A 24,543-nucleotide genomic window follows, 5' to 3' on the forward strand; every position below is an offset into this window, starting at 1 on the left:
GGTAGAGCCATCCAAAATGAGAACTACAGTTCCCATGGGAACTTTGAATAAAGGGTCACCTTCCAATAAGAGTAAAGGTAAGAATATCAGTTTCTATAGTTAGAGTAACATTGTTAAGTGTGGGAGCCACAATTACAGAGGCTATATATAAGACTAGAGGTGACAGAGCTTCAGGACAGCGGAGTGAAAATGAGAATGAGAATTATAGCCTCTAGTCCAGGGGGGAGCTACTGAGGAAGGGGCCAGAGTCCACTGTCTTCTCTGTCAGGCCAAAGATAGGATCTTCTGAGGTGAGGGACAATGATTAACCAACTAGTCAACAAGTGTTTAAGTGGCTGCTATATGCCTGGCACTGTGCTAGGCACTGGAGATATAAAGACAAAAACGAAGCAGTTCCTGCCCTCAAGTAGCTTACATTCTATCAAGGGAGACAACACGTAAATGTAGCTTCTTCCCCTAGTACTGCCAGGTTGGATCCCCAGAGGGTGCTTGACTTCTCCACCCCTCAGAGTTTGGATATTCTAGTACCATTGTTCATGAGCCCTCATCTGGTGTACTTCCCATTGATTATTAAGCAGATATACTAAATAACCCTTTTAGAAAGAATATTTACTAATTTGGCTTAGTAAGAACAGTGAGTACAAAGCATCACTTTGTACTAGAGGCATACTCTCCCCTTACACACACAAAGTTCCTGGGGAAAATAGGCTCAAACTTAGAGAGGACATGTGTCCAAAGGATACTCATAGCTCTTGGTCAGTAGAAATCTTCTTCCATTGTGTAGTCGTCATGAAGTTCTCCCTCAATATAACTTTCTGCTGGGATACAAGGGTCAGAATCCTGGCAGAGTCCTGGGGTTACTTTTCTTTGAAAGCAATGCCGAGGATGGATTGGAGAGGGAAGAGATTAGAGACAAGGAGACCAATTAGTAGGCTGGTGCAAAAGTCTAGTTGAGAAGTGATGAGAGCCTAAACTAAGGTGATGGCTGCCTGAATAGAGAAAAATGGATAAATGCGAGAGATATTATGAAATTAGGATCAAAAAGACTTTCTGTTGATTAGATTTATTAGGGGAGGAAGAGAGAAGAGATTAAAGGCCAGAGCAAGGTGGTGAAATAGATATAGGACTGGACATGGAGTCAGGAAGACAAGGTCAAAGACAGGGAGACCTGCCCCAGTCACCTATCCTGGGCAAGTCACTTAACCTCTGTTTGCCTCAATTTCCATATCTGTAAAGTGGGGATAATAGTAGCATCTACATTCCAAATTACCATGAAGATAAAATTAAATATATTTGTCATGTACTTTACAAACCTTAAAACTCTCTTTCTCCTCTTCCTTCTTTTTCTCCTTTCTTCTTCTCTTCCTCTTCCCTCTCCTCCTGTTCTTCTTTCTCCTCCTTTATTTCCTCCTCCTCCTTGGTTTAACTTGTATATGAAATTTCCCATTTTTCATTTTCAACAACTTTTTTGAATAATTTAGGATTGAATCTTCTCAAGTATATGCCATATCTTTTTCTCACTTACTCTTACTTCTTGTTTATTATAAATTCCACTCTTAGCTCTCATAGACAACAATCTGTGCACAGATAACCAGTTCAGTGATAACTCCCACATCAATAAGAAGTCTAGTATGATTGATATTATTGGGTGGGGGAGGGGCAGGAGGGAGGGAGAGAATTTGGAATTCAAAAAAATTTTTACATGAACATTGAAATAAAAAATAACAAACTTAAAAAAAGAATAAGGAGTCCATAATCAGCACCTACTAATTCTCTTTTTCTTAAAGAAGTATTTATGATGTTGAGATATGAGACATGTGCCAAATCTATAAAATTTTGCCTCTCTTGTTTCTTTCACCTGAACCATCCTTTCCCATGAATTTCTCCCCATTCTCACCTTTTCTCACATGTGCATCAAAGTCACCATGTATCAGAGCAGGTATTTGATTTGATCTGGAGGACCTTATCTCTTCTCTGCCACTTTGTCCTCAACAATTGATATGAGTGTGTAAGCTGCAATTATTTTCATGGTGGGCTTTTTGCACCATTAGTGCTGCAATATATGGTGACTAAATGTCCCATGATATAATGTTTCATGTAATCTTTGGGCATATGATGAAACCCACTCCACCAACTCCTCTTTTGTCTCTTCAAGCAGTACCTGTGAGTCATTCTTCCATTTTCTTTCCTCTAATTTCATTCAAAGCAAGAATAGCAAGACTGATACGATTCTACTCCTCCCTCACTATGTCTACTCATTGGACATTAGATTGGATTTCACATTTAAAATACCAATGGTCAGGATGAAGTTTGTCAATGATCTAAAAACTGTGTTCCTTAGCACCGGGGGCCCTCTTCCCCACCCACCTGACCTCCATTTCTGCAGAAGCATTTTATATTTTGTTTGTTTCTTTCATGGGTTGCCATGGCCAAAAAATTTTTTTATCACGAGACAGGCAACGTGCCTCTCCATGATTAGCCATGTTCCTTACACATAGGAGCTGCTCAATTCATCTTTGTTAAGCTGTATTCATTTTAGACTTTTCTTTTATTTCTCTTTGTGTATAATCTCTAAAAATAGAATATTTAATTTCATAAATTTATCTTTTATACTTTATACATAAAGAGGCAGTCATAGCAGAGTGGATAGAGCTGGCTTAGGAGCCAGGAAGACCTGGGTTCAAGTCCTGGCTACGTGACCCTGGGGAAGTCACTCAATTCTTGGTCCTCTAGACCAATGGTGTCAAACTCAAATAGAAATGGGACCACTAATCCATACATAAGTATCTGAACAGCCACATATTGCCAGTTTTAAAATGTGATTTGCCTATGTTTCATTATATTTTTATTTATTTTGTTAAATACTTCCCAATGACATCTTAATCTGGTTTCCTCAGAGCACTGTGGGCAATGAGTATTCTTCCTCACTTTTTCTTTTTGATTTCTCCATTTCTTTCAACTTATCCTTTCCCCTATATCCTCCATCCCTTTTTTCTTGTTCTCGCTCACTCCATCTGCCCCTCTCCTCTGTCATTCCACACACCTTACTTAGTCTTTTTCTCAAAAACCAAGCCTTAAACCCAACTCACTCTGGAGCTCATAGATTGGACAGTAGGTCCCTGCCCTGCTAGCACCGAGTGAATGGAAATACTAAATAGTAACTGTTTCTTTTTTGGGCAGGAACTCTGAGGGTCTTCCCCTGCTAGTCAGATTTTTTTTTTTGTTTTAGATTAAAGGGACCATCCCTTGATTAACTTCTTAAATGGATGTTACCTCACTCAAAGTGAGAACCTGAAAAACCTTAGCCTGAAAGGGCCAGGGTCTCCCAATGCATCCTGGGCCATCTCCAGGTGAATATCAGGCCACTGAACTCAGATGGCTCTGGAGGAGAAAGTGAGGCTGGTGACCTTGCACAGCTCTCCCTCACCCAAATCAAAGTCAACTGCAAGTCATATCATCATTTCCCTGATGTCATGATCCTCTTCGAGAACAAAGGACAAACACACAAGTCAATGAAGAACTCCCTTCTGCAAAAACTCCCTCTGCCAAACAGATCGCAACTTACCTATGATTTAGTCATGTAAATGCGGGGAAATAACTGAGGCTCTCAGAAATTAAGTGATTTGCTCAGGGTCACACAGCTAGGAAATATTAGAGATAAAGCATGGACTTTAAAGTCCTCCGGGAAGAGTGTTGGACTTCAAGACAGCAGAGGTAGATTCAAATTCAATTTTTCTATTTACTACTTCTGGAAAGTTAGGCGCCACCATAGTGCATAGAGCACTGGTCCTGGAGTCAAGAAGACTCATCTTCCCAAGTTAAAATCTTTAGACGTCACCTATCAGGGGCAGCTGGGTGGTGCAGTGGATAGAGCACCTGGGGTCAGGAAGACCTGAGTTCAAATCTGGCCTCAGACACTTGGTAGTTGTACGGCCCTGGTCAAGTCCCTTAACCCCAATTGCTTCCAAAAACAAAAATGTAAGACTAGAAAGGTTAGCAGGGAGCTAGGGGCTTTGAATGCCAAACAGTGTTTTGTATTTGATCCTGGAGGCAATAGGGAACCAGTGGAGTTTACCGAGTAGGGGAACAAAGTGATGGAAAATCACTTTAGTGGCCAAATGGAAAATGGATTGGAGTGGGAACCCCTGCCTCAACACACAGTAGCTATTACAATAATACAGGCGTGAGGGGATGAGGGGTTGTACCAGAGTGGAAACAGTGTCAGAGGAGAGAAGGGGTATGTTTGAGAGATGTTGTAGAAGTGAAATCAGCAGGCCTCGGGAGTAGGATGAGATTTGAGACAAGGACATCAATGAAGAGGCAGTTCCAATGATCTAGGCCAGGGGTCAGGAGCCTGTAGCCTCAAGGCTACATGTGGCCCTCTAGGTCCTCAAGTTCAATTTAGTCCCAGGCTGCACTTGAGGACCTAGAAGGCCACGTGTGGCCTCAAGACTACATGTTTCCCACCCTTGATCTAGGTTATAAACATTTTTGTACGTATAGAACCTTTTCCTCTTTTTTAAAAAATCTCTTTGGGTGTATAGACCTAATACAGGTGTCACTGGGCCAAAGGATATGCACAGTTTAATGAGTTGCATATTGCTTTCCAGAATAGTTAAACCAATCCACAGTTCCACCAATAGTGCATTAATATATCTCTTTTCCCACAGTCCCTCCAGCATTTGTCATTTTCCTTTTCGTCAACTTTGCCAGTCTGATGCCTTCACAGTTGCCTTATTTGTGCTTCTCTATTTGTGGTTTAGAGAATTTCTTCATATAGCTATTGGCATTTAGACCCCTGGGGAGTGGCATCCAGGAAGCCAGGGACACATAGACTTGGCAGAAGGCAACCCAACGGGAAGTGCCTGAGGGGCCCAAATTAACACCTGTATTCTTTAATCTTGCAGTCAGATAAAGAGCCAAGACTTTATCCTACAAAATTTGGCTTCAGATTCATCCATTTTGTATATTGTTTTCTTTCATTTTCCGGATATGGCCAATGGCTTACCACAAAAGTCATTTGTAGAACTCTTGCTGGTTTAAGTGGTGGGGCAGCCCAACAGGTCCCCAAATCCAAATGAACCCCACCATACACCTGATAGGAAGATGAGCAATAGAGAAGTAAACTGTAAGCAACCCCAAAGGGCTTAATATGATACTCCTGGTTTGCTTGGAATTACTAACCCAAATTAGAAGGCAACCTTTGCACACTGATAGGAAAAAGGGATTCTGTTCTTTCCTCCCCACCTGTGTCTACCCCTGCCTCTCTGGAACAATGCACAATGAATTTGGCTATTTGAGCCAGTCAGACCCTTCACCTCATATATTGGCTTCTCATCATTCCCCCATCTTCTTTTGCTCCAGTCTCAGAGGATAAAGTGGCCTTTCACCTTCCCAACACTAACCCCTCTATGTCAAGTGCCCTTGACCCCACCCCTTCCTGTTGCTTCCATTTTTCTTACTCTCAGAAGCTCGCCCCTTTGAGGATCCCCTCTACCCTCTCTCCCTAATTATCAGACAACCTGTCTTTGTCCACTAGTTCTTTTTCCTACTGCTTAGGAGTAGTGACCCCCTGTCTTAGGCCACCCTTAAGGCATGCTTAGCTATCATTCCAGGCAAGTAGAGAAGCTTGGGGAGGTTGCTTCTGAAAATATATGATGGAGGGACCTTTGCCTACACCCCACCCCCCACCCTCACCTCTCACCCTCATTACAAACCTATGTACATATATTTTCTGCCTGCTTTCTCTCAGCAATGATGACTCAGAGGTTTGTACGGTGTGGAGACAAAAAGACATTTAATTGATTACTAAGGGGGATTCTGTGGATATACTTCAGAGGTAATCCTGTTACCTCAGGCTTCCTCTTTCAGCTGGCATCAAAGTTTGTGGAAGGATGAAAAGTTTTAGAAGAACCACTGTGGAGAGTGGGATAGAGAATTGATAGTGAATCTCTTACCTAGCCTTAATCACTGAATGGGTGTTGCCTCAGTCAAACTGAGATCTGTTAAAGACCTTAGGTTAAAAAGGCCAAGGTCTCCCACTGCATGGGGGCCATCTCCAGTCATCCTGATGTGTATCTGGCCACTGGACCCAGATGGCTCCAGGGGAGAGAGTAAGGCTGTTGACCTTGCACAGCCCTGCCTCACTTAAATCCAATTCACTTGCATGGCATGGCATCACCTCCCTGATGTCATTGTCCTTTTCAAGAACGAAGGACAAACAACAAGTGAATTGATAAGGGAGATTTGGGAGGATTGTGTCAAAGCAGTGAGGACCTAATAGCACAAATTTGTAATGGGCCCAATCAGAATAGTTGCATGATTTTCTCCACCTTCATTCAGCAGCACGGGTATAGGAGTGACGACTAGAAGCAAAAACAGAATTGTTCTTAAAGCAGCCTGGCTGGAGGCCTGAGCCCATAACTGTGAACTGTGACCTACTTCTCCCATTGAGGAAGCAGGATCCCTAAGCTGAACCTGGACAAAAAGCCAGGACAGCCAGATGATGCGGGTGTGGCCTTAGTTGGGTAATACATGGTTAGCCACTGGGCTGGATTAAGATGCTTAGATCTCCTCTTTTTAACCCTCTGCAATCTGGCTTCTGACCATCAAATCACTCTTTCCAAAGCTACCAATGATCTATTCATTGCCAAATCTAATGACCTTTTGACCTCACCTAAGCAGCTCGGTAGTGAAGTGTTGGAGTCAGAAAGACCTGAATTAAAATCCAGCCTCAGACATTTACTAGCTGTGTGACCCTGGGCAAGTCACTTAACTTCTGCCTGCCTTGGGTTTCCTTAGCTATAAAGTGGGGACACTAGCACCCACCTCACAGAGCTGTCGTAAGAATCCAATGAGATATTTGTTAAGCTCATAGTAGCCACTTAGTAAATACTTATTTCTTCCCTTCCCTCCCACCAGAAATCAGGATTTCTAAATTCTAATACCTGTATTTTTGCTTAATTGGTATATTTTTAGAAGTTAGTTATCTGGGTTCATGTTACTACCTCAAAAAAATTTAAGCTCTTTGAGGGCAAAGACTTTCATTTTGGTCCTTGTCATTGTGTCTAGCATAGTACCTGACCTAAGTGAATCAATGAATGATCAAGATAAGAGAGGGACTCTGTGCTTTCGGCTTCCTGTCTAATGGGGGAGGGGGACACATAAGAAGAGCCTAAATGAGGACAACAAAAGGTGTCATGGGGGATTGTTTGTACCCTGGCATTACTCTCCATAGAAGAGGAAAGATGCCAGTGCTCATTCTATCATTGCCACACATCAGCAACATCTTGAAAGAATATGAGATATAGAAAGGGTAACATTCTCATATGTTCATCTTTCAGATAAAGGCAGCCCAAAGCTAAACATCCACAATTGTGGACAATCTAATATCTGTGGATTATTTATTCCTCACCCCCATTGCAGAGTAGGCAACTGAGTTGATTATATTAACTTTGCTCACATCTGTCATCTACTCCACAGGGCCCAAGGGCAGAGCGGACCCTTGAATCCCCAATGTCCAAGAAAAGGCACAATATGAGGGGAAAAGCAAGTAAGTGATGGTATTTCAGTTTTGGGCTGCAGAAGAGAGGTGAGTGCATGAAGCACTGGGCTGGTAGGCCTTCTCAGATATCAGCACTCTGAGCCAAAGTTATGGCTGCCCCACCCTAGTTACGGTTCTGGGTCTACACCTATTCACAACCATAAAAGACAACGGTGACATTTGTTCATTTTTGTTTAATGAGATTTGTAGTTGACTATTCAAATGTACTGAATTATTGTTGAGTAATAATTAACTTTTGCTGCAAGTTCTTTGTTCTTTATAAACTCTTTCTCTATGTACCAAATATTGAGCAGGACTGCCCAGAATGGCATGCCCACACCAGAGAAAGCTCTGTGCTGTGTGAGTGGAGCAGAATTGAAGCAGCTCAAAAGAAACTCAAGATGAGCAAATTTAGAGAACCCATCCCCAATGTCCATACGGATTATTTGTGCCCAATCTGTGGTAGAGCCTTCAGAGCTCATATTGGTCTGATCAGCCACAGTCGGACACACTGTAACTTGACTCTAGCGTAGTGATATCATTTTGGTCCTCTTAGAGAATGAAGGACAGCAACCAGTAACCAACCAGTATTGCTGCCATTGGTACTTATGATAAACCTTAGACCAGAAAGCAGGAAGAAGAGTAAGTTGAGTTCCTCTTTAAAAAGTTTTTGCTAGATAAAGTGATGCCAAATTAAAGAAGGGTGGTTTAAATCAATTAAGGGGCATTTGCTAATCATCTGTTGTGTGCCAGGTACTGCACTGGTGCTAGAGATACAAAAAGAAAACTGAAACATTCCCTGCCCTTGAGGTACTTACGTTTTAGTGGTGGTGACAACACAGACACACAGACACAGACACACACACACACACACACATACACACGGCATACAAAATAAACACAAGGTAACCTTAGAGGGAAAAGTACTATCAACTGAGAGGCTTGAGCTGGGTCTTGATGAAATCTAGAGGAGATTAAAACGGAGGGTCGAAAAAAGTGGGGTCATTCTAGCCTTGGGGGGCAGCCAGTGAGCAGGCAGAGAGAAGGGAAATGGATGGTTGTGCGTAACAAAACGGCCAGTATAGCTACATGAGGAGTGGATGGGGGAGCAAAATGTGTAAGGAGACTGGATAGGAGGGGATCAGGCTGGGAATAGATTTAAATGTCAAACAGGGATGCTTATTTTTGATCTGCAGAGGCAAGAGAGACACACTAGATTTGGGGAAAATTATTTTGGCAGTTGTTTGAAGGATGGATTATAATGGGGAAGAGACCTGGGGCAGGCAGACCAAGCAGGAGGCTTGCAAGTTCAAGCAACAGGCCATGGGAGCCTGAAGGGTAGCTGCTGTGTGAGTGGAGAGAAGGGGACCTGTGTGAGAGATGTCATGGGAATAGAAAGCACAAGATTTAGCAAGTAATAGGATGTGTGGGATGAGAGTGAAGGGTAGAAGATGACACCAGGGTTATGAACCTGAGTGACTAGAAAGATGACAGTTGTCCTTAACAGTTTACAGGGAAGTTTAGAAGACAGGCAGGTTTGGAGAGAATGCTAATGAATTTTGGTTTCAGTGAATTGAGTTTCAAATGCCTATAGGACATCCATTTTGAGATTTCCATTAGGTAGTTGGTGATGAAGGACTGGAGTTCAGAGAAAAAGACTAGGGCTGGATATTTTATCTCAAGATCATCTGCATAGAGATGATAATTGATCCCATAGGAGTTGATGAGGTCACCTAGTGAGAGAGTATAGAGAGAAAAGAGATGAGGACCCAGGGTAGAATCTTGGAGTATGCCCACAATTCATGTGATAAGGGTAATGAGCTAGCAAAGGAGACTCATGAGTGATCAGGTAGATAGGAGAGCCAGGAAAGGGCATTGTCACAAAAACCTAGAGAGGAGGGAGAATCAAGGAGAGGGTGTTCAACAGAGATGCTACAGAGACCAAGAAGGAGGAGAAAAGACTGTTAGATCTAGCAATAGCACATTCTGCAGCAACTACCTCAAATCCCACTCGTGCTCAACAACAATAAGAATGCTGCCAGCACAGGTTCTTTTGATCTACTTTACTAAGGAAAGCAACGTTAAGGAGTTAACAATCTTACTTTAATCCAACATACAATATCATTCACTTAGTTCAGGAGGAAAAGCCAGCACCCTGAATATAGCAAATACAAACAATTTGCTGAATACAGCAAATAGAAACAAATTACAAACATGTATTAGAAACAGACCAAATCATTATTTCATATTTACCAGGAAAACATCAACATCTGGATTTACAAGCTGGGAGGCTCCTAATGACAGCTGCCCAGAGTCTCCACATCAACACTCCTCTGTGAGTGAGAGTCCCAAGCAAACAACTCTGTTCTCTCTTTTTATACCTTCTTAGCTGTCATCTGATCGACCAGAACTTAGGCGCATACAATTGACTCTGGTCTTAGCAACTCCCCTTAGGGCCCTGGGGACTTCCTGCCTCTCTCAAACCAATGAACTAGTTGGCTAACCAGCCTGGGGCTTTGCACCTAGTAAGACTCAATCAAAGACACTTAATTTAGCATTCTAAAACAGTAAAAAAAAAAATTCCCACCTTAATTACCAACACAATAATATGTGGCAGAGGGGAAATTCATGGCTCCTGAAAGTCTGGATTTTTCTCTGGGCTCTTTGTAGAGCCCTGAATCTCTATCCAGTTATCTTTTGGTTCCAGGTGTTGACCCTGACAACTGCTGATCTGGTGATCCCGCTAAGATACCAAATAGGAAATCAATGAGGTTCTCCTCCAGTCAAAAGGGAGGGAGGGGACTAAGGCCTAGGGCTTTGCTTCTTCTCTCCTCCTCACCTCCCAAACAATTCCCTCTCAAGGGTTCAGCTGGACTGCTCTCTCCCTCTACACTTGTTTGAATCTTTTGAGTCTCGATTGGCTTTATATTTTACAGACATCTGACCCACAGGACATGACCAAATAGCCTCACCCACCCAGAAGACACTTTTTTGTCATATCACTTAGTCTAAAGCCTATGACTGGTGGATTCAGCAGAGACATATTCTCGACTAGTTATGGAATCGGGGCTCAACATCTTGGTGCTCACTTTAAATGGAACTGGACGCTTTGACTTACTCAATTGAGACTCACCTGGACATGGCAATTCGGAGATTACTGGTAACTTTGGAGATAGCAGTTTCAATGGAGTGATAAGGTTGGAAACTAGATTACCAAGCATCAAAGAAAAAGTGAAAGGAGAGGAAGTGGAAGGCCAGTAGCCACCACATAAACATAGTTTGTAGTGGATTTGCTGGTGTTGTAACAGGAAAGTTCAAAGGCATATCCTCAGTGGAGATCTCAGACAAAGGATTCTTGGTAGTTTAATTTTGAACAAGTCAGACATTTTCATTTTGAATTTTACCTGTGAAAGGAGTTTAACACAGGACTGATAGCATAATTCAATAAAGTTAGCTTTTATTACAACTAGAGAGAAAGTGAATATATCATACAGGCATTAAACCTATTATACTGAGACATATTACAAATACATATTAACAAATTTTTGTATCAAATATCCTGTTCCTATATCAATAAATATTCACAAAGATCAAAATTTTTAGTAAGAATTTCTAAAAGAAATTGTCAGTCTAATAATTCTCATCATGGAACCAAGTGGCAGCCATGATGATACGTTGCAGCTACGGACACATGGTAACAGTTGCAGATAAAGGCATTCTTATGGAAACCATAACCACTTTTCCAAAAAACTTGTTGGATAGTTTTAATGCAGACTCAATTTGCTCCACTTTAAAGACAACTTTCACTTATCCTATGCCTGCAGCACCTCAGATCATTACCTCCGACACCAGGTAGCTTATTCCCAAAGCCCTAATTTGTTTTTACACCTGGGAGCTACAGCCCTGTGTGAACTTCCACCCATATTTGAACCTAACTCTTCAGGCTCCATTCAAAGGAATAGGAGAAGGAGAGAAAAGTGGCTGCAATTTTTCCAGATATTTCTTTTGCAATCATAATAGGAGACATTTACAAAGTTCTCCAGTAGGGGTTGAAAGTAAAAAGGAGTTATCTTACTTCAATTAGAGAGGCACAAGTAGAATTTCAAATTCCACAAGCTTACATACAAGCTGCCATAACCATTTTCATCACCAGCGTCCTAGTAACCCTCTACCTGAATGGGTCACTAAGTCCAATGCCAGGTGAGACATTGGGTGAAATTTAAGAAATGAACTTTTGGCAGGCCATGATATAAAATGTGTTTATATTCCATTTTAAAAGTGTTCACATTATTATGCAAATTTTTATTTAAGAGCTTTTCTCTTTTTTAGTTTTTATTTTATGATTATCTGTAAAAAATTTAGACATGAAATCTCATGGAAAAATTCAGAAAGATTATCCTTTAAGGGGATGTCTGGTGGATGTCTAGATGTCTCAACAGGAATCTGACAGATAAGAAGCAACTGGTTTTATATACAGAAATTGAAATACTTATCAGGAAGGGCTCTAGATAGAATTTGAAGTTTTTCTGCAGGTATAATATCTCCTGCCTTGGTTTCAGATAGTATTTACTTTGAAATAAGGCAAAAAGGAAAGGAGAATCAACAACCGGCCTTGTATTTCTCCAGTGTCATAGAGACCTGTCAGTTCCTAAGGAAGCTGCTGCCTCTGGAACAATTTGTGCAGCTGCAGAGATTTCCAAGGGAAGGGAAGTTTGTTTTCTCCCCGGGCTCCAACTCATAACCATCCTCCACCCTTCTGGCACTGCCACCTTGAGCTCAGCCTTGTTGCTGGACACTAACTCCGGTGTCCTGGCCTTACCCCCCAACAACCAGATGACTATGAGTGTTCACTTTCCCTTCTGTTTGGGAGGGGTTGTGGGAGAAAAGAAGATTTAACTGAAAAAAATCTATACTTTGTGAGAGATTTCCATGAAGGTGCAGGGTTCACCATCTAAGTAAAATGGCTTCTTTAACACCACGGGGGTACATGTGAACCCCAAGGATTTTAACTAGAAAGGCTACCATCTTACAGCATCTTAACTCTAAGCATCTTGAGTAACCCCCAGCAGCAAATTAAGGGGTCTTCAGCACAAAAAGGAGAGGCAGGAAAAGAGTTGAACTGATAACCAAATGGGATTATTGGAAGACACATGAAAGCAGGTCTTAAAGCCTGTGCTGTGCCATTGTTTTCTCTGTTCCACCTAAAATCATCATGACGAGGCTTGTCCACAGGAAAAAGCACCTTCTAGACAGAGTTAAATGAGATGAGGAGGCTTTGTCAGAGGTGGGAGGGGCGAAAAGAAAGAAACAACATTGCTTTTGGATGATGTTTGGAATTCTCTCTCTAGAAGAAGCAAGATGAAGACATCAGGACAAAGAGAGTCATTGAGCTTCACACATAGCTCAGTCAAAGCACACTCTGAAGAAGCTGCCAGCATGTCAGCATGCTACAACTATTCCCATCACCACAATCCCAGTAACCACTGAGCCCAACACTGGATGAGACATTGGGTCAAATTTAAGAAATGGATTTTTACAAGTTTCTGATAGAAACCAGGATTATAATCTATTTTAAAAGTGTTCACGTTATTCTGAAAGTGCAGTCTTTTGCCAGGCAGAGAGGTGGCTGGTGCTGTTGCCAAGATGCCATCGAGAACACTGACAGGGATGGAGCTTATCTTCATAATCAGGTTGGGACAAATAGAACACTTTTAGCCCCGAAGCACTCTGACATGGGGTCAAATCAGCACAGAATCCTTTCGAAGAAAGTCTGATTCTCCCTCATACAAAGTACAATATCCTTGGCTGGCTCTCCAATTCATTTTCCACCAAGTTGTCAGGAAGGAAAAAGGGCCAGTATTTTAGACTTAATGAACCATAGAGTGCCCACTCTCATCCTTGGCAGTGGTCTGGGTGCGTAGATGTTTAGATGAGGTAACAATACAGAACAGCACAAGCAATATCAGTCTGCAGAAAGGGTAAGTTGTTGAGAGAGGAAGGATAGAAAACCCTGAGAATACGTCTCTAGTCCTCATCAGATACCAAGTGGTAATCAGAGCAGGTAACACAACAAAATATGAGGTCCTACTCTGAAGATCTCAGCTGTATCAGATGCATCTGTTCACCTACATACCTCTGATCTGGGAGAAAAAGAAAAAGGAAGGCCAGGTCCCATGGAAATCAGAATTTTCTCTTATTTCAAAGACATTTCTCTCTCTAAGCCATGGCTATTCAGCTCCCTGGTAGAAATGTAGCACCAATTTGTGCTTTTATCTACAAAAAGAAAAAAGACAAGATGTCCTAGAAGATTGAGCAATAGGGGCATCTATATGTAAATTCATATCCTTGGCATGTCTTGTTCTTGGCCATCCTTGCTAAGCCTTGTCTCTTCTCCTTCCCATTGGACAACGGATGTTTGTAGAATTAATCCATAGTCTATGAGATAAGAACTGAGAGGGGGGCAGGAGGGGGGAGAAAGGTTAAACACAAAGGAGAGGTAGGATCATTTTTTGGTTCTATCTCCCTTTCACAGGGCACCTGAATGTATTTTTGCTAATTTTGGACATAAATGTATAAATGGAACTTCATTTAAGCATATGGGGTCACATACAACAGTGTACTCACAAGTATGCCCGTTGAGAAACATAGTTAGACCCCAAAGCATTCAGCTAACCATAGCCATTGTACAAAACCAGACCCTCATTCAACTCATTTGGTGGCCCATCTTTAGGGAATCTCAAGAGCAGATAAAAGTTTCATTGATAAATTTCTCTGGTCTTTCTCAGACAATACAGGAAGGTAGCCCATCAGGTTCATGTAGTCTTTACAAACTTTCTGTACCTGGACTACCTTATCATGAGGTAAGGACCAACGCCAGGCCTGGGAGACATTTTGGGCATTCCTAGAGTTTGTTTGGAAGGCATGTTCTCCCATGCCCTTGCCCTGTGTGATGTTATGCACCCAGATTTGGAGCTGAGGCAGGAAACGTAACCCTGCAAATTCATACAATTTGGAGGTTTGGGTCAGTGGGTCCTGCACCAAGTCCTCATAGCGTATTAACAGGTAGCGTTCTTGTAGGGAGTCTGGTAGCAACTGTGCTGCCTTGTAGATCTCCAGTTGGCTTTGGCAGATAGCTTCCATCAGGTAGTAGGGCCGGTATTCACTCTTTATTCTAATCCATTGATTACCTACCACTGTATGGCTGTCTTGCGTCAGTGACTTTTCTGTGTTTTGCCGGGAACGAAATACCGCCCGGGGGTCTCGGATAAGGTGAATGATGTGCAGGTTGAGGGAGGGGTCAGTCAGCAGTGGTTGGAGGGTCTTCAAGTTGAAGAAGCGCACCTCCTTGAGCACCACATGACTGTAGGATTTACAGGCTTCTTCCACCATGTTGAAGGGCTGTCTGCTACACAGGATCTTACAGTCAGCTGAGTGGATGATGGCCTCCCTGTTAAAGAGATGGCATGCAGGTGGGGAACACAGTGCCCTACTAGTCTCCCACATGAAGAGGCTGGACTGCTTCATCAGACCCTGGGCGATGTAGGCATCAAAGACACTCATGTCACAGAGGAAGACTGAACGAATCAGGTCTCTCACGGCCATCTGCAACTGCCCAGCACTGCCAGAGGAGAGGGTCGTCCACACGTGCCAGGCTGGCTCCATCAGGTAAAAGACATCTGGGTGCTGGCTGAAGAGCTGGCCCACAAAGGAGGAGCCAGAGCGCCAGGAGGACAAGACCAACACATGCACAGGGCTTGACTTCTCTGCCAGACCAGGGCATTGACTAGGGCTGTAAAATTGCTGGAGGAGGAGAAGGAAAACTAAAGATTGGAACACCAGGAATATTAACAGCCTTGGTTTTTTTGACCAGAACATTGTGCGTGAAGAATGTAGGCAGCCTGTGGGGATAAGAAAAATGGACTGTATGAGACTGCTGGGTATCCATCTGCTTGCACATCTCTACTCTGGCCAACCAACCCTATTCCTACTTGCTATCAACTCCTACCCAACAATGCCTAAGCACAGTTTCCCCTCACCACCTACCCTCTTCTCCAGTCGTCTCTTATCTCCTACAAGATGTAAAGATGTCCTTGGGCTCAGTCCCTTTGATCTCTTCACTTAGAGCAGGAATGCTTAACTTGGAGTCCATATACCCTCAAATGGCTTAAGGATAAATTTCAGGGATCCAAGGATTTGAATGGAAAAAAAAAAAAAACAAAAAACAAAAAAAAAAAAAACAAACTTTATTTCAATAGAATTGGTTTTCTTTTTTATCTTATGTATTTTATGTATTTAAAAAATATTATTCTGGTAAGGGGTCTATAGGCTTCCTGGGACTGGCAAAGGGGTCCAGGATACAAAAAAAAAACAACAAAAAAAAAGAATCTCTGAGTTAGAGTTTTATACAGAAAAGTCTATCTTGACCCCATTTTTCACTCATACTCTTGGTAATTACTATAATCTAACCAGTCATCAGAGAATCTTAGATCTTATCTCCTCATTACTTCTATCACATAGTAAAAAAGCAAAAAGAAGCAAGGTGCCTTCATAAATACCAAAATACAACCAAAGAATTCCCTGCCATAAACCTCATTTTAAGAGAGAAGAGAGATTATTCTTCTTGGAATATTCTGGAACTTGTCAATTCCAAAGGACATTTCTTGATGACTACTGTCTTACAATCAAGTTTTTCCTTCATTTCTTTTTCTTTTAAAAAATTTTAAAAAAACCCATCAAACTAAAGATGGTGTAAATTTCCAAGTAGTTTTCAAATTCAACTTGTTTGCATTTTATGAAGAAAAAAATATGAATTATATAAATTAAGACAAAATGTGAGCAATGGCGGTAATGTATTTTTGTCCTTTTCCAAATCCTGCTGCATGAGTAAAGACCTATTCCCTTTCTTTCTCTTGGTTAAAATATTATTGTAGTGAGTGGTTAAGCTGTTCTCATTCTGCTGAGACCTTATTTTGTGAGTATTTCATATGAATCTTTCCATTGTTCGTCACCTTTATATTTTTTCTTTTTCAAATTCATGGCTGCTTTTATTTCTTCTATGCTGTCAAGGGTTTTTATGAAGCTGGTTAACTATCCCTCTAAAGTCAAGGAATAGAAGAAATCCAGTGATACAAAAGAAAGAGAAGACAGGAAGCAATTGACAAAGGAAAATCTAATAATTGGGAAATTCAGGGACACAAAATGAGGCAGCCATGAGAATTTGACTTTGGTTATGACATGGGAGGTTGTGGTGTGGCTCCTGAAAAGGCTGATTTATGTTTAGTCTCTTCACAGGCTTCCCTTGGAAAGCCCCTGGTCCACTCCCATCCTGAAGAAATGGTAAAGATGTCATCTTATCCAGTTCAGAAGAAATATTATAATGACACAGAAACTCTACATCCCATCAATTCCAGTATTTTTCACCCATCCGCTTCAGACAAATGGAGGGAGGCCAATCAATACTTCATTAAAAAAAAAAGTGAACAGAAAACTCTTTGCTTGGTTCCCGTATTCTTTAGAAACTGAGCCCAACATGAAAGTCATGGAGTATCTTTTCAAGGGTGTGAAGTCACTGGCAATTATAGAATAAGGAAGACTCACCCTAGACCAGGGTCTTTAAAACTCAAGGGTTTTTCCTAAGGAAAATATGAGGGGCAGTATCAAGGACAGAAAACAATCAAGAAAAAGGAAGGGGTGGGGAAGGAAGGAGGTAAGGAGGTTAACCTATAACCCACAGCCATAAACCTGTGAAAGACAGTAACTGGGACCTGTAATTATCTTCCAGATGATTAACTCACAAGTGCCTCAGAGCAAGACTAGCCCCTTTAACCTCCCAGAGCCTAGCCCTGAGTCTTGTTCTTTTCCAGATTCTACCCATGGGCATTCTTGCTTGCAGACTTTTCCTGGCTTCAAACTCTCCCTGTCCTGGGATCCTGTCTCCCTAACTCTGTTTTTGGACTCATCTCAGCTTCCTAAGACATCTGCCTCTGAAGATTTGCTTCTCTGTTGCTTCCTTTCCACGGACAGGCTCCCTAGCTCCAATGAGAAAAGACTAGGTTCTAATGATAAGTGAGCTCTCTTCCCCGTTCCTGGCTTCTGAGAAACATGCTGGTTCCAGATGAATGTGCTATGGGAGGTCTTCTCTCAGCCAAATTCCAGGAAAGTCATTCTAGGCTTTACTCTGAGCCTCTCAGTCATCCATCATCACCCCCAAGGGAAAGAAGTTCAGTGGCTCTGTATGGCCGCAGGAGAACCTTCATAAGCAGACGAGGACCACCTTTTAAGCAGAGCCTTCCCATGAAGACTTCAGACTAGATCACTTGCCAGGAGAAAGGCCACAGGGCATAGGTGGTCAAAGAACCAGGGAACAACATGTGTGTGTGTGTGTGTGTGTGTGTATGTAAAAGTAATCAGCTGTGTAGGGAATGTAGGGATGTATTTAGAAGCAGTAAATGGAAGAGCAGGATTACAGGAGAGGTGAGAAACAAGGAAGAAAGATGAGCTTCTGGTTGTCCCCAATCAAGTTAGTTCCTAGTTCATGAGACTCCAGCTAAGTGTTTGAGGAAGGATTAGAAAGACTTTCCTGTTGTTTGGTTATTTAAGTTGGGTCTGATTCTCTGTGACCACATTTGGGGTTTTCTTGGCAGAGATATTGCAGCGATTTGCTATTTCCTTCTCCAGCTCATTTTATAGATGAGGAAACTGAGGCAAACAGAGTTAAGTGACTTGCCCAGGATCACATGGCTAATAGGTATCTGAGGCCAGATTTGAATTCAGAAAGATGAGTCTTCCTGACTCCAGACCCAACACTCTATTCAGTGTGCCACCTAGCTGCACTTAGAAAGATTGTCAGCATCTGAAAAAACCACCAAGTCAGGAAAACAGTCTTTTGTGGAAGCCAGAAATGAATATTTTCCTGCTGTTCTACAATTACTTCTCTGCTCTATCCACAATTCTCCATCAAATTAAATAAATGAAAAGGCATTTATTAAGCCCCTGCTGTATACCAGGGATTGTGCTAGGCACCAGTGACACAAATCTAAAAATGAGACAGGCATAATAATGTAGCATTTATACAGGGAGTAGTGGCCTGGGGAGCCATGGGGATTTTGAGTGGAGCCGTAGGCAGTTGTGGGGAGAGGGGGAAGAGGAGGAGGCAAAAATCATCCCTGGATGTCTAAAATATTATAATCAGACTTCTACCTGCAGTTTCCCATATCTTGCTACTTGCTCTTCCTAATGGAAGGAAGGAAGGAAGGAAGGAAGGAAGGAAGGAAGGAAGGAAGGAAGGAAGGAAGAAAAGAAGAAAGGAAGAAAGGAAGAAAGGAAGAAAGAAAGAAAGAAAGAAAGAAAGGTGATAAGATAGACGAGATAGATTAGATATAGACACACATATATGTATATATGTGTATATGTGTTTATATATACATATATGTATATCTCTAATAGATAGATAGATATATAAATGGAACATAGGTTCTCCCTCCCCCCACCAATCTTATTGCATATGCTTAGAAAGTCCAGATTTTTATTTGGATTTTAGAAACACAAACGGATGCAGAAAGATAGGAAGGTGCTCTTGTTTCTGCCACGTACTGCATGACCTGAAAAGACAACTCTTTTCTGGGAAGAAAAGAAGGACATAGGCATTTATCAAGCACTTACTATGTACCCAGAACTGTGCTAAATACTGGGAATAAAAATACAAAGAAAAAGATAGTCCCTCATGGCCAGGAGGAGATTCAAAGTTAGCAAAATTTGTTCTTTCAGAAGCGGTTGGAGGAGGAAGTTGAGTTGGGGTCTATTTGCAGCATAGATATTTTGAGAAGAAAAATGTTTTATGTAAGAGGAAAAACATGACCACCTTTCTACCTCTAACCCATCTTCACTCATAGCATTGGAAAGAGCTTTATGTTGCTGTATTTTGCAAAGTCTATAGCTTTTACCAGACCGTAGTATAGCCAAGAAAAAGAATAGCATTCCTTTTTAATTAAGGAAAAAGAAATAGTCCCAAACACTGAAGTTCACAGTTGCAGATTTGGTGTCTAGCTTGGTATTACTTTGAGAGGTTATACATTAAATTGCTTTTCTGATTGTATTTGTATGCAAAGTATGTCCCTTGCTACTGAGTAAAAGCTATTTAAAATACTATATTATAATATTCTTCCTCTGAGTAATAATAATTTAAAAAAGGAATATGTTGCAATAATTATTAGGGGGGAAAAGATGATCCTTGCCTGCAAATTTCTACTTTGCTTTGTCAACATAAAACCAGGAAAGTCTGTAGCCTATATTCTACTTATACAATTCCTAGCGAGATTTAGCACACACTGGTCATCTCATTTTCTGGTTAGGTCAACAAATTTTGAACCTAAAGAATGGCTTTTTAAGCATAAATTAAGGAGAGAGAGGGGCAGTTATGAGGCAGTGCTGGACCAGGAGTCTAGAGATCTGAGTTTAAAATCTCACCTATGACACCAGTTATGTGACCTTTGGGTATTTCCCCAAAGGTCACATAACCTTAAAGTCCTTTAACCTTTCTGAGACTTAAATCTTCTCCTGGATGTGAAATGGAGAACATCATACTTGCGTAACACCTACCTCATGGGGTTGTTATAAAGAAAGTCTTTGTGTAAATCTTAAAGCTCTACACAAGTTAATATTTATTTTACTCTGTTAATGGAGTTGACATTAATGTGTAAATGTTCATGGGAATTAATATTATTGAGCAAATATTTCCAAGGTACCATGCATCCTGTAGGGACAAAAGGAGATATTAACGTGGAATTCTCAGCAAACATCACTAGATATCACTCACCAGTCCTGTTTAATAAGGAGCTATGGAATATCTCTAACTTACAGGGTCAATTTAATTTGGAAAACATTTGAGTACCAACTCTATACAGGATAATGTGCTAGCTACTGAAGTGGGTACAGATAAGTGTACAGTCCCAACCCAAAAGGACCTATGAAGAACTTGACATTCCACCTTCCCCCAAAACAAGTCAATAGCCACTCTGATTCATGGTGACTTCAATGCAAATTCAGGGGAAAAGTAAGGATGGGGGAACATATATGAAACAGTATGGTTAAGGGGAAAAATGAGAGAAGCCAAAAGCTTTATGAAGTATGAGGTTTCTGTATAATCTACATCACAAACACCACCTTCCAAGAAAGAATTGGTGGGCACTAGCCATGGTGGGCATTGAAGCAATTATGCCAAGGGTTCAAGAATGAATAGGAACTACCACCAGAAGAGAAAGCAAAAGATTTCAGAAAAAATGCCCAACACTGTTTCTCCACCAAGGATAGTGGAATTGCCATCTTTGGACCCTAACTTCAGAGATAAGAAGTCTGGGATGCTTATGGAAGAGACAAAGATAAAAAAAGAAAAAGGTGGAACAAGGAAAATAAAGATGGGGAAAACAGTCATGTTAGGTCAAGTACATGTAAAGAGGAGATCAGTGCTGGAGGAAATTCAATTGTGAGGGCATTGAGGGATCAATATTCTGAAGAAGGTAAAGACACAAAAGATGTGGGGAGAAAAATGTTGATAAAAAAATCTTCTTAATACCCAGAAAAGGCAACTGAGAGAACATCCATAACTACCAACTTAAATGTCTCCTCTCCCATTTAAACAAAAATCTTTCTGAGGGTCATCTACACAACACAAAATAAAAATTTTTAGTAGGGGATTTTAGCAGGCTTTTGCAAACACTGTTCAGCAATCGGCCTCATCCTGATGATCTCATAATTGGCTGAAAGATGTAGAGAATATAAGATCCCTTCATGCTTTTCATTTGTCAATTCCCCGCCACCCCTGTTCTCCAAAAGGGAGTTGGAAGAACACGAAACACTGCCCTACAGGGTCCTAAAAGTGATGAGGTATTTTCCGCCCATATATTAATATAACTAAGGACTCCTTGAAAGATGTAAAGACAGAAATAATTCTGCTCAATAACCTTCTGATAATAAACCTCAGTTGTTGTTGAGTCATTTCAATTGTGTCTGACTCTGTGACCCCATTTGGGGTTCTCGTAGCAAAGATACCTGTGTAGTTTGCCACCTCCTTCTCCACCTCATTTTAGAGATGAGGAAACTGAGGCAGAGTTAAGTGACTTGCCCAGGGTCACACAGTTAGTAAGAGTCTGAGGCTGGATTTGAACTCAGGAAGATGAGTCTTCCTGGCTGCAGTCCTGGAGCTCTATCTACTGCACCACCTAGTTGCCCAGCAACAAGGGAGCCCCTTTGATGGGCTTTAGGGAGAACTTGGATAGGAGTCACACAAGATGGACAGGGATGGAATGGGTGGTGTTTCTCTTCATTGAAGAAACTCCCAAATCAATGACCAATAGATCTTTTGGTGTAATAGCTATATAAACAACAATAAATTATAAGGTAATATAACACAAAACATGAACAATTTGTTGGGCTGTTGCTGCTATGATGTACAGAAAGACACCACTGTCCCTAGGAAACTGTAACTTACCCTCTTCTAAAATCTCAGCTATTGGCTAGAAGTATTACTTCTGAGTGATGCTTTAAGCAGGGTGCCCCCGAGGTCAGAGGAAAAGATGGGATCCCTGTAAGAGTCAGGTAGCTTTATAGTAAGAGAAACTCTACTGTTGAATCACAGATTGTGCCCCTAATCGAAGCTAGCCTAACCTGGTAAATAACTAGCAATGGCTCCCTTTGCTAACTGGGTAAAGCCTGTATACCTTGGCCTGGAATTCAAGGTACTCCATAATTTGACCCCAAGCTACCTTTCTAACTTTTTCTCTTATGACTTCTTTTAACATATGGGGCTATTTGTCATTATCCGAACATAACCAGATTTTACTACTTCCTTCCTTTTGTTTATACCTTTTCATATATCTGGGATGCTCCCCCTTCCCGACATCCCTCCTTCTCCCACCCCTAAAAGGAACATCTAACTACTGTTAAGGCCTACTTCTTCCCTGATGTTTTAGGCCAGAAGTGATTATTTTTTCCCCTTTGGAAAAAAAAAAGATATCCACTGATATTTATATGGCATGATCATTTTAGAAAAATACTTTACACTGTATGATATTTCACCCTACCCTGTAAGGTAGGTGCTATTATTCCACAGTTTACAGAAGGGAAACTAAGGCTGGGAGGTGTTCAGTGACTTGTCTAGAGTCACATAGCTAGTCAGTAAGTGTTTGAGGAAGAATTTAAACCCAGGCCTTCCTATCTGAGTCCTATCCATATACCATAATGCTTCAGTACAGCATTTTATAGTGTCCTAATATGTTCTTTAGGAGAACTCATCTTCCTGAGTTCAAATTTGGCCTCAGACATGTACTAGCTGTATGACCCTGGGCAAGTCACTTATCTCTGCCTCAGTTTCCTCATCTGTAAAATGAGTTGGAGAAGGAAATGGCAAATCACTCCAGTATCTTTGCCAAGAAAACCCCAAATGGGGTCACAGAGAGTCAGACATGACCGAAACAACTCAATGACAATAAAATACGTGCTTTTCATGTCTAATTTGTCTAATTTCTGTTACCCTCTTGTATGCCCTCTTTATATTTTGGTTTATTTAGCTATTATTACTTTATCTTTATCTATTTTGCTTTATACTTTATTTTACTAGGCTATGTTGCTCCTTGAAAGTGGAAATTAGTTATGATTACGGAATTTAAAATTAAATGGAATTTTAAAATGAATGGGAAATTCTACCAGAGAAGGAGCAGAGATGTTTATCATTGCAGATGGGGCGTGGTGTCACTCTGAGAGCCCCTGGGAACCCATAAGAGAGATAAGCACCTCCATTATGGAACTCCCTAGAGCAATCTGTGACATTAGTGACCCTTTTAGACGTGTCTCATTTCATTTTCACCGCGTCTCTTTGAGGTGGACAGGATAGATACCATTCTCTTTACAAATATAAAATTATACTTAATTGGTGATTGATATAGAAAGAAGCCCAAGGACTTAGAACTTGGAATCACAGGACTTTAGGATCTTAGAGTTCACATTTTACAGAAAAGGAAACCGAGGCCACGGTGGCTCCAGCGGGGACCCTGACAATTTCTCCCGCTGTGACTTTGGCCAAGCCTCTTCCTTTCACTGGGTCTCAGTTTCCTCATCTCTAAAGGATCCCTGCCAGCTCTGAAATGCTATTTTTCTATGGTCCCAAGAGCTCTTCTTGCTGAGTTTAGAAATAGCTTCCCAAACTCAATCAGCTCTACCCAGCCCCACACCGTGCCCCTAGACACAAGGGGAGCTCTAGCTGCCAGAGGGGACTGGCCGCTCTGCAGGACATGCACACAGAGGAGCTGTGTTCTTACCCTCTTCCCCTCTCTGGCTCCTTCCCCGGCTTGGCAGTCCTGGCAGATTTCTTCCGTTGCCTCAGGATCTCCTCCAGCTTCCAGCCTCCTACTACATTCTGCCTAACTGTTCTGAGCGAACCTCTATTCTGGGAGCAGTTTTAGTGTCTTCTTGCAGCCAGGAAATGACCCCACCTTCCAAGACTGGTGTAGGATGGATGGCAGCGCCTGTCAGGGAGCGGTGCTAGGGACAGCTCTGAGAGCCACAGACCAAGTGGGGTGAGAAGAGGGAGCATAAGGACTGGAGCCCAGAGGAAGTTTCCAGCACGGAAGCTTCACTCCTACTGGGCAGGGAGGAGCAGAGGAGGAAGCAGGGTGACTTTGGAATGTTGACTCCTCCAGGGTCAGGAGCTTGCTGACTGCCTGAGGAATAGTGGGAATATGGGCAGAAAAGCCACACACCCATCAAGGACCATTAGGATGCCCCACCCTCCACTGATAGTAGAAAGCCTGGATGTCCCAGATATCTTTCCAGAAGAGCCAAAGAGGTGAAAATTGGGCTCCACCTTTGGAGTCTACAATCACTGTATTCCCGGGGAAGGAGGAAGTTGGTTAAAAACATGCTGCTCCTGGCACTGGGGAGCAGGGGCTTCTGCCCTTCTCTTATTATCTTTTCTCACTCTCTTCTCTGCAGCTGTTGGCTGATGTCAT

General features: G+C 41.8%; 1 protein-coding gene and 1 long non-coding RNA gene across 3 annotated transcripts; one reads left to right on the top strand and one right to left on the bottom strand.

Annotated features, from left to right (window-relative positions):
* Positions 1-16,947, top strand: LOC118844341. Its single transcript, XR_005009965.1, has 3 exons — positions 1-77; positions 7,483-7,552; positions 16,824-16,947. It is a non-coding gene; the product is annotated as an uncharacterized LOC118844341 (long non-coding RNA).
* LOC118844340 (carbohydrate sulfotransferase 4-like) lies at positions 14,270-24,543 on the bottom strand. 2 transcript variants are annotated; one of them, XM_036752211.1, is made up of 2 exons: positions 24,513-24,543; positions 14,270-15,441 (listed from the first exon to the last, which is right to left on the bottom strand). In XM_036752211.1, exons 1-2 carry the CDS (start codon positions 24,541-24,543, stop codon positions 14,270-14,272), a joined length of 1,203 nt encoding a protein of 400 aa, XP_036608106.1. The 2 variants fall into 2 exon arrangements, with proteins under 2 accessions (XP_036608106.1, XP_036608107.1); XM_036752212.1 differs by lacking the exon at positions 24,513-24,543 and adding an exon at positions 24,003-24,055 and having other exon boundaries at positions 14,270-15,443.

This window comes from Trichosurus vulpecula, chromosome 3, assembly GCF_011100635.1.
Source record: "Trichosurus vulpecula isolate mTriVul1 chromosome 3, mTriVul1.pri, whole genome shotgun sequence".
Taxonomy (NCBI): domain Eukaryota; kingdom Metazoa; phylum Chordata; class Mammalia; order Diprotodontia; family Phalangeridae; genus Trichosurus; species Trichosurus vulpecula.

Bases quoted from the DNA above. Each gene is read 5' to 3' on its own strand.
- LOC118844340 (XM_036752211.1), bottom strand. From the start codon at position 24,543: ATGACATCAGCCAACAGCTGCAGAGAAGAGA. The intron at 15,442-24,512 runs GTGAGAAAAGAT...TTATCCCCACAG, and splicing joins CAACAGCTGCAGAGAAGAGA to GCTGCCTACATTCTTCACGC.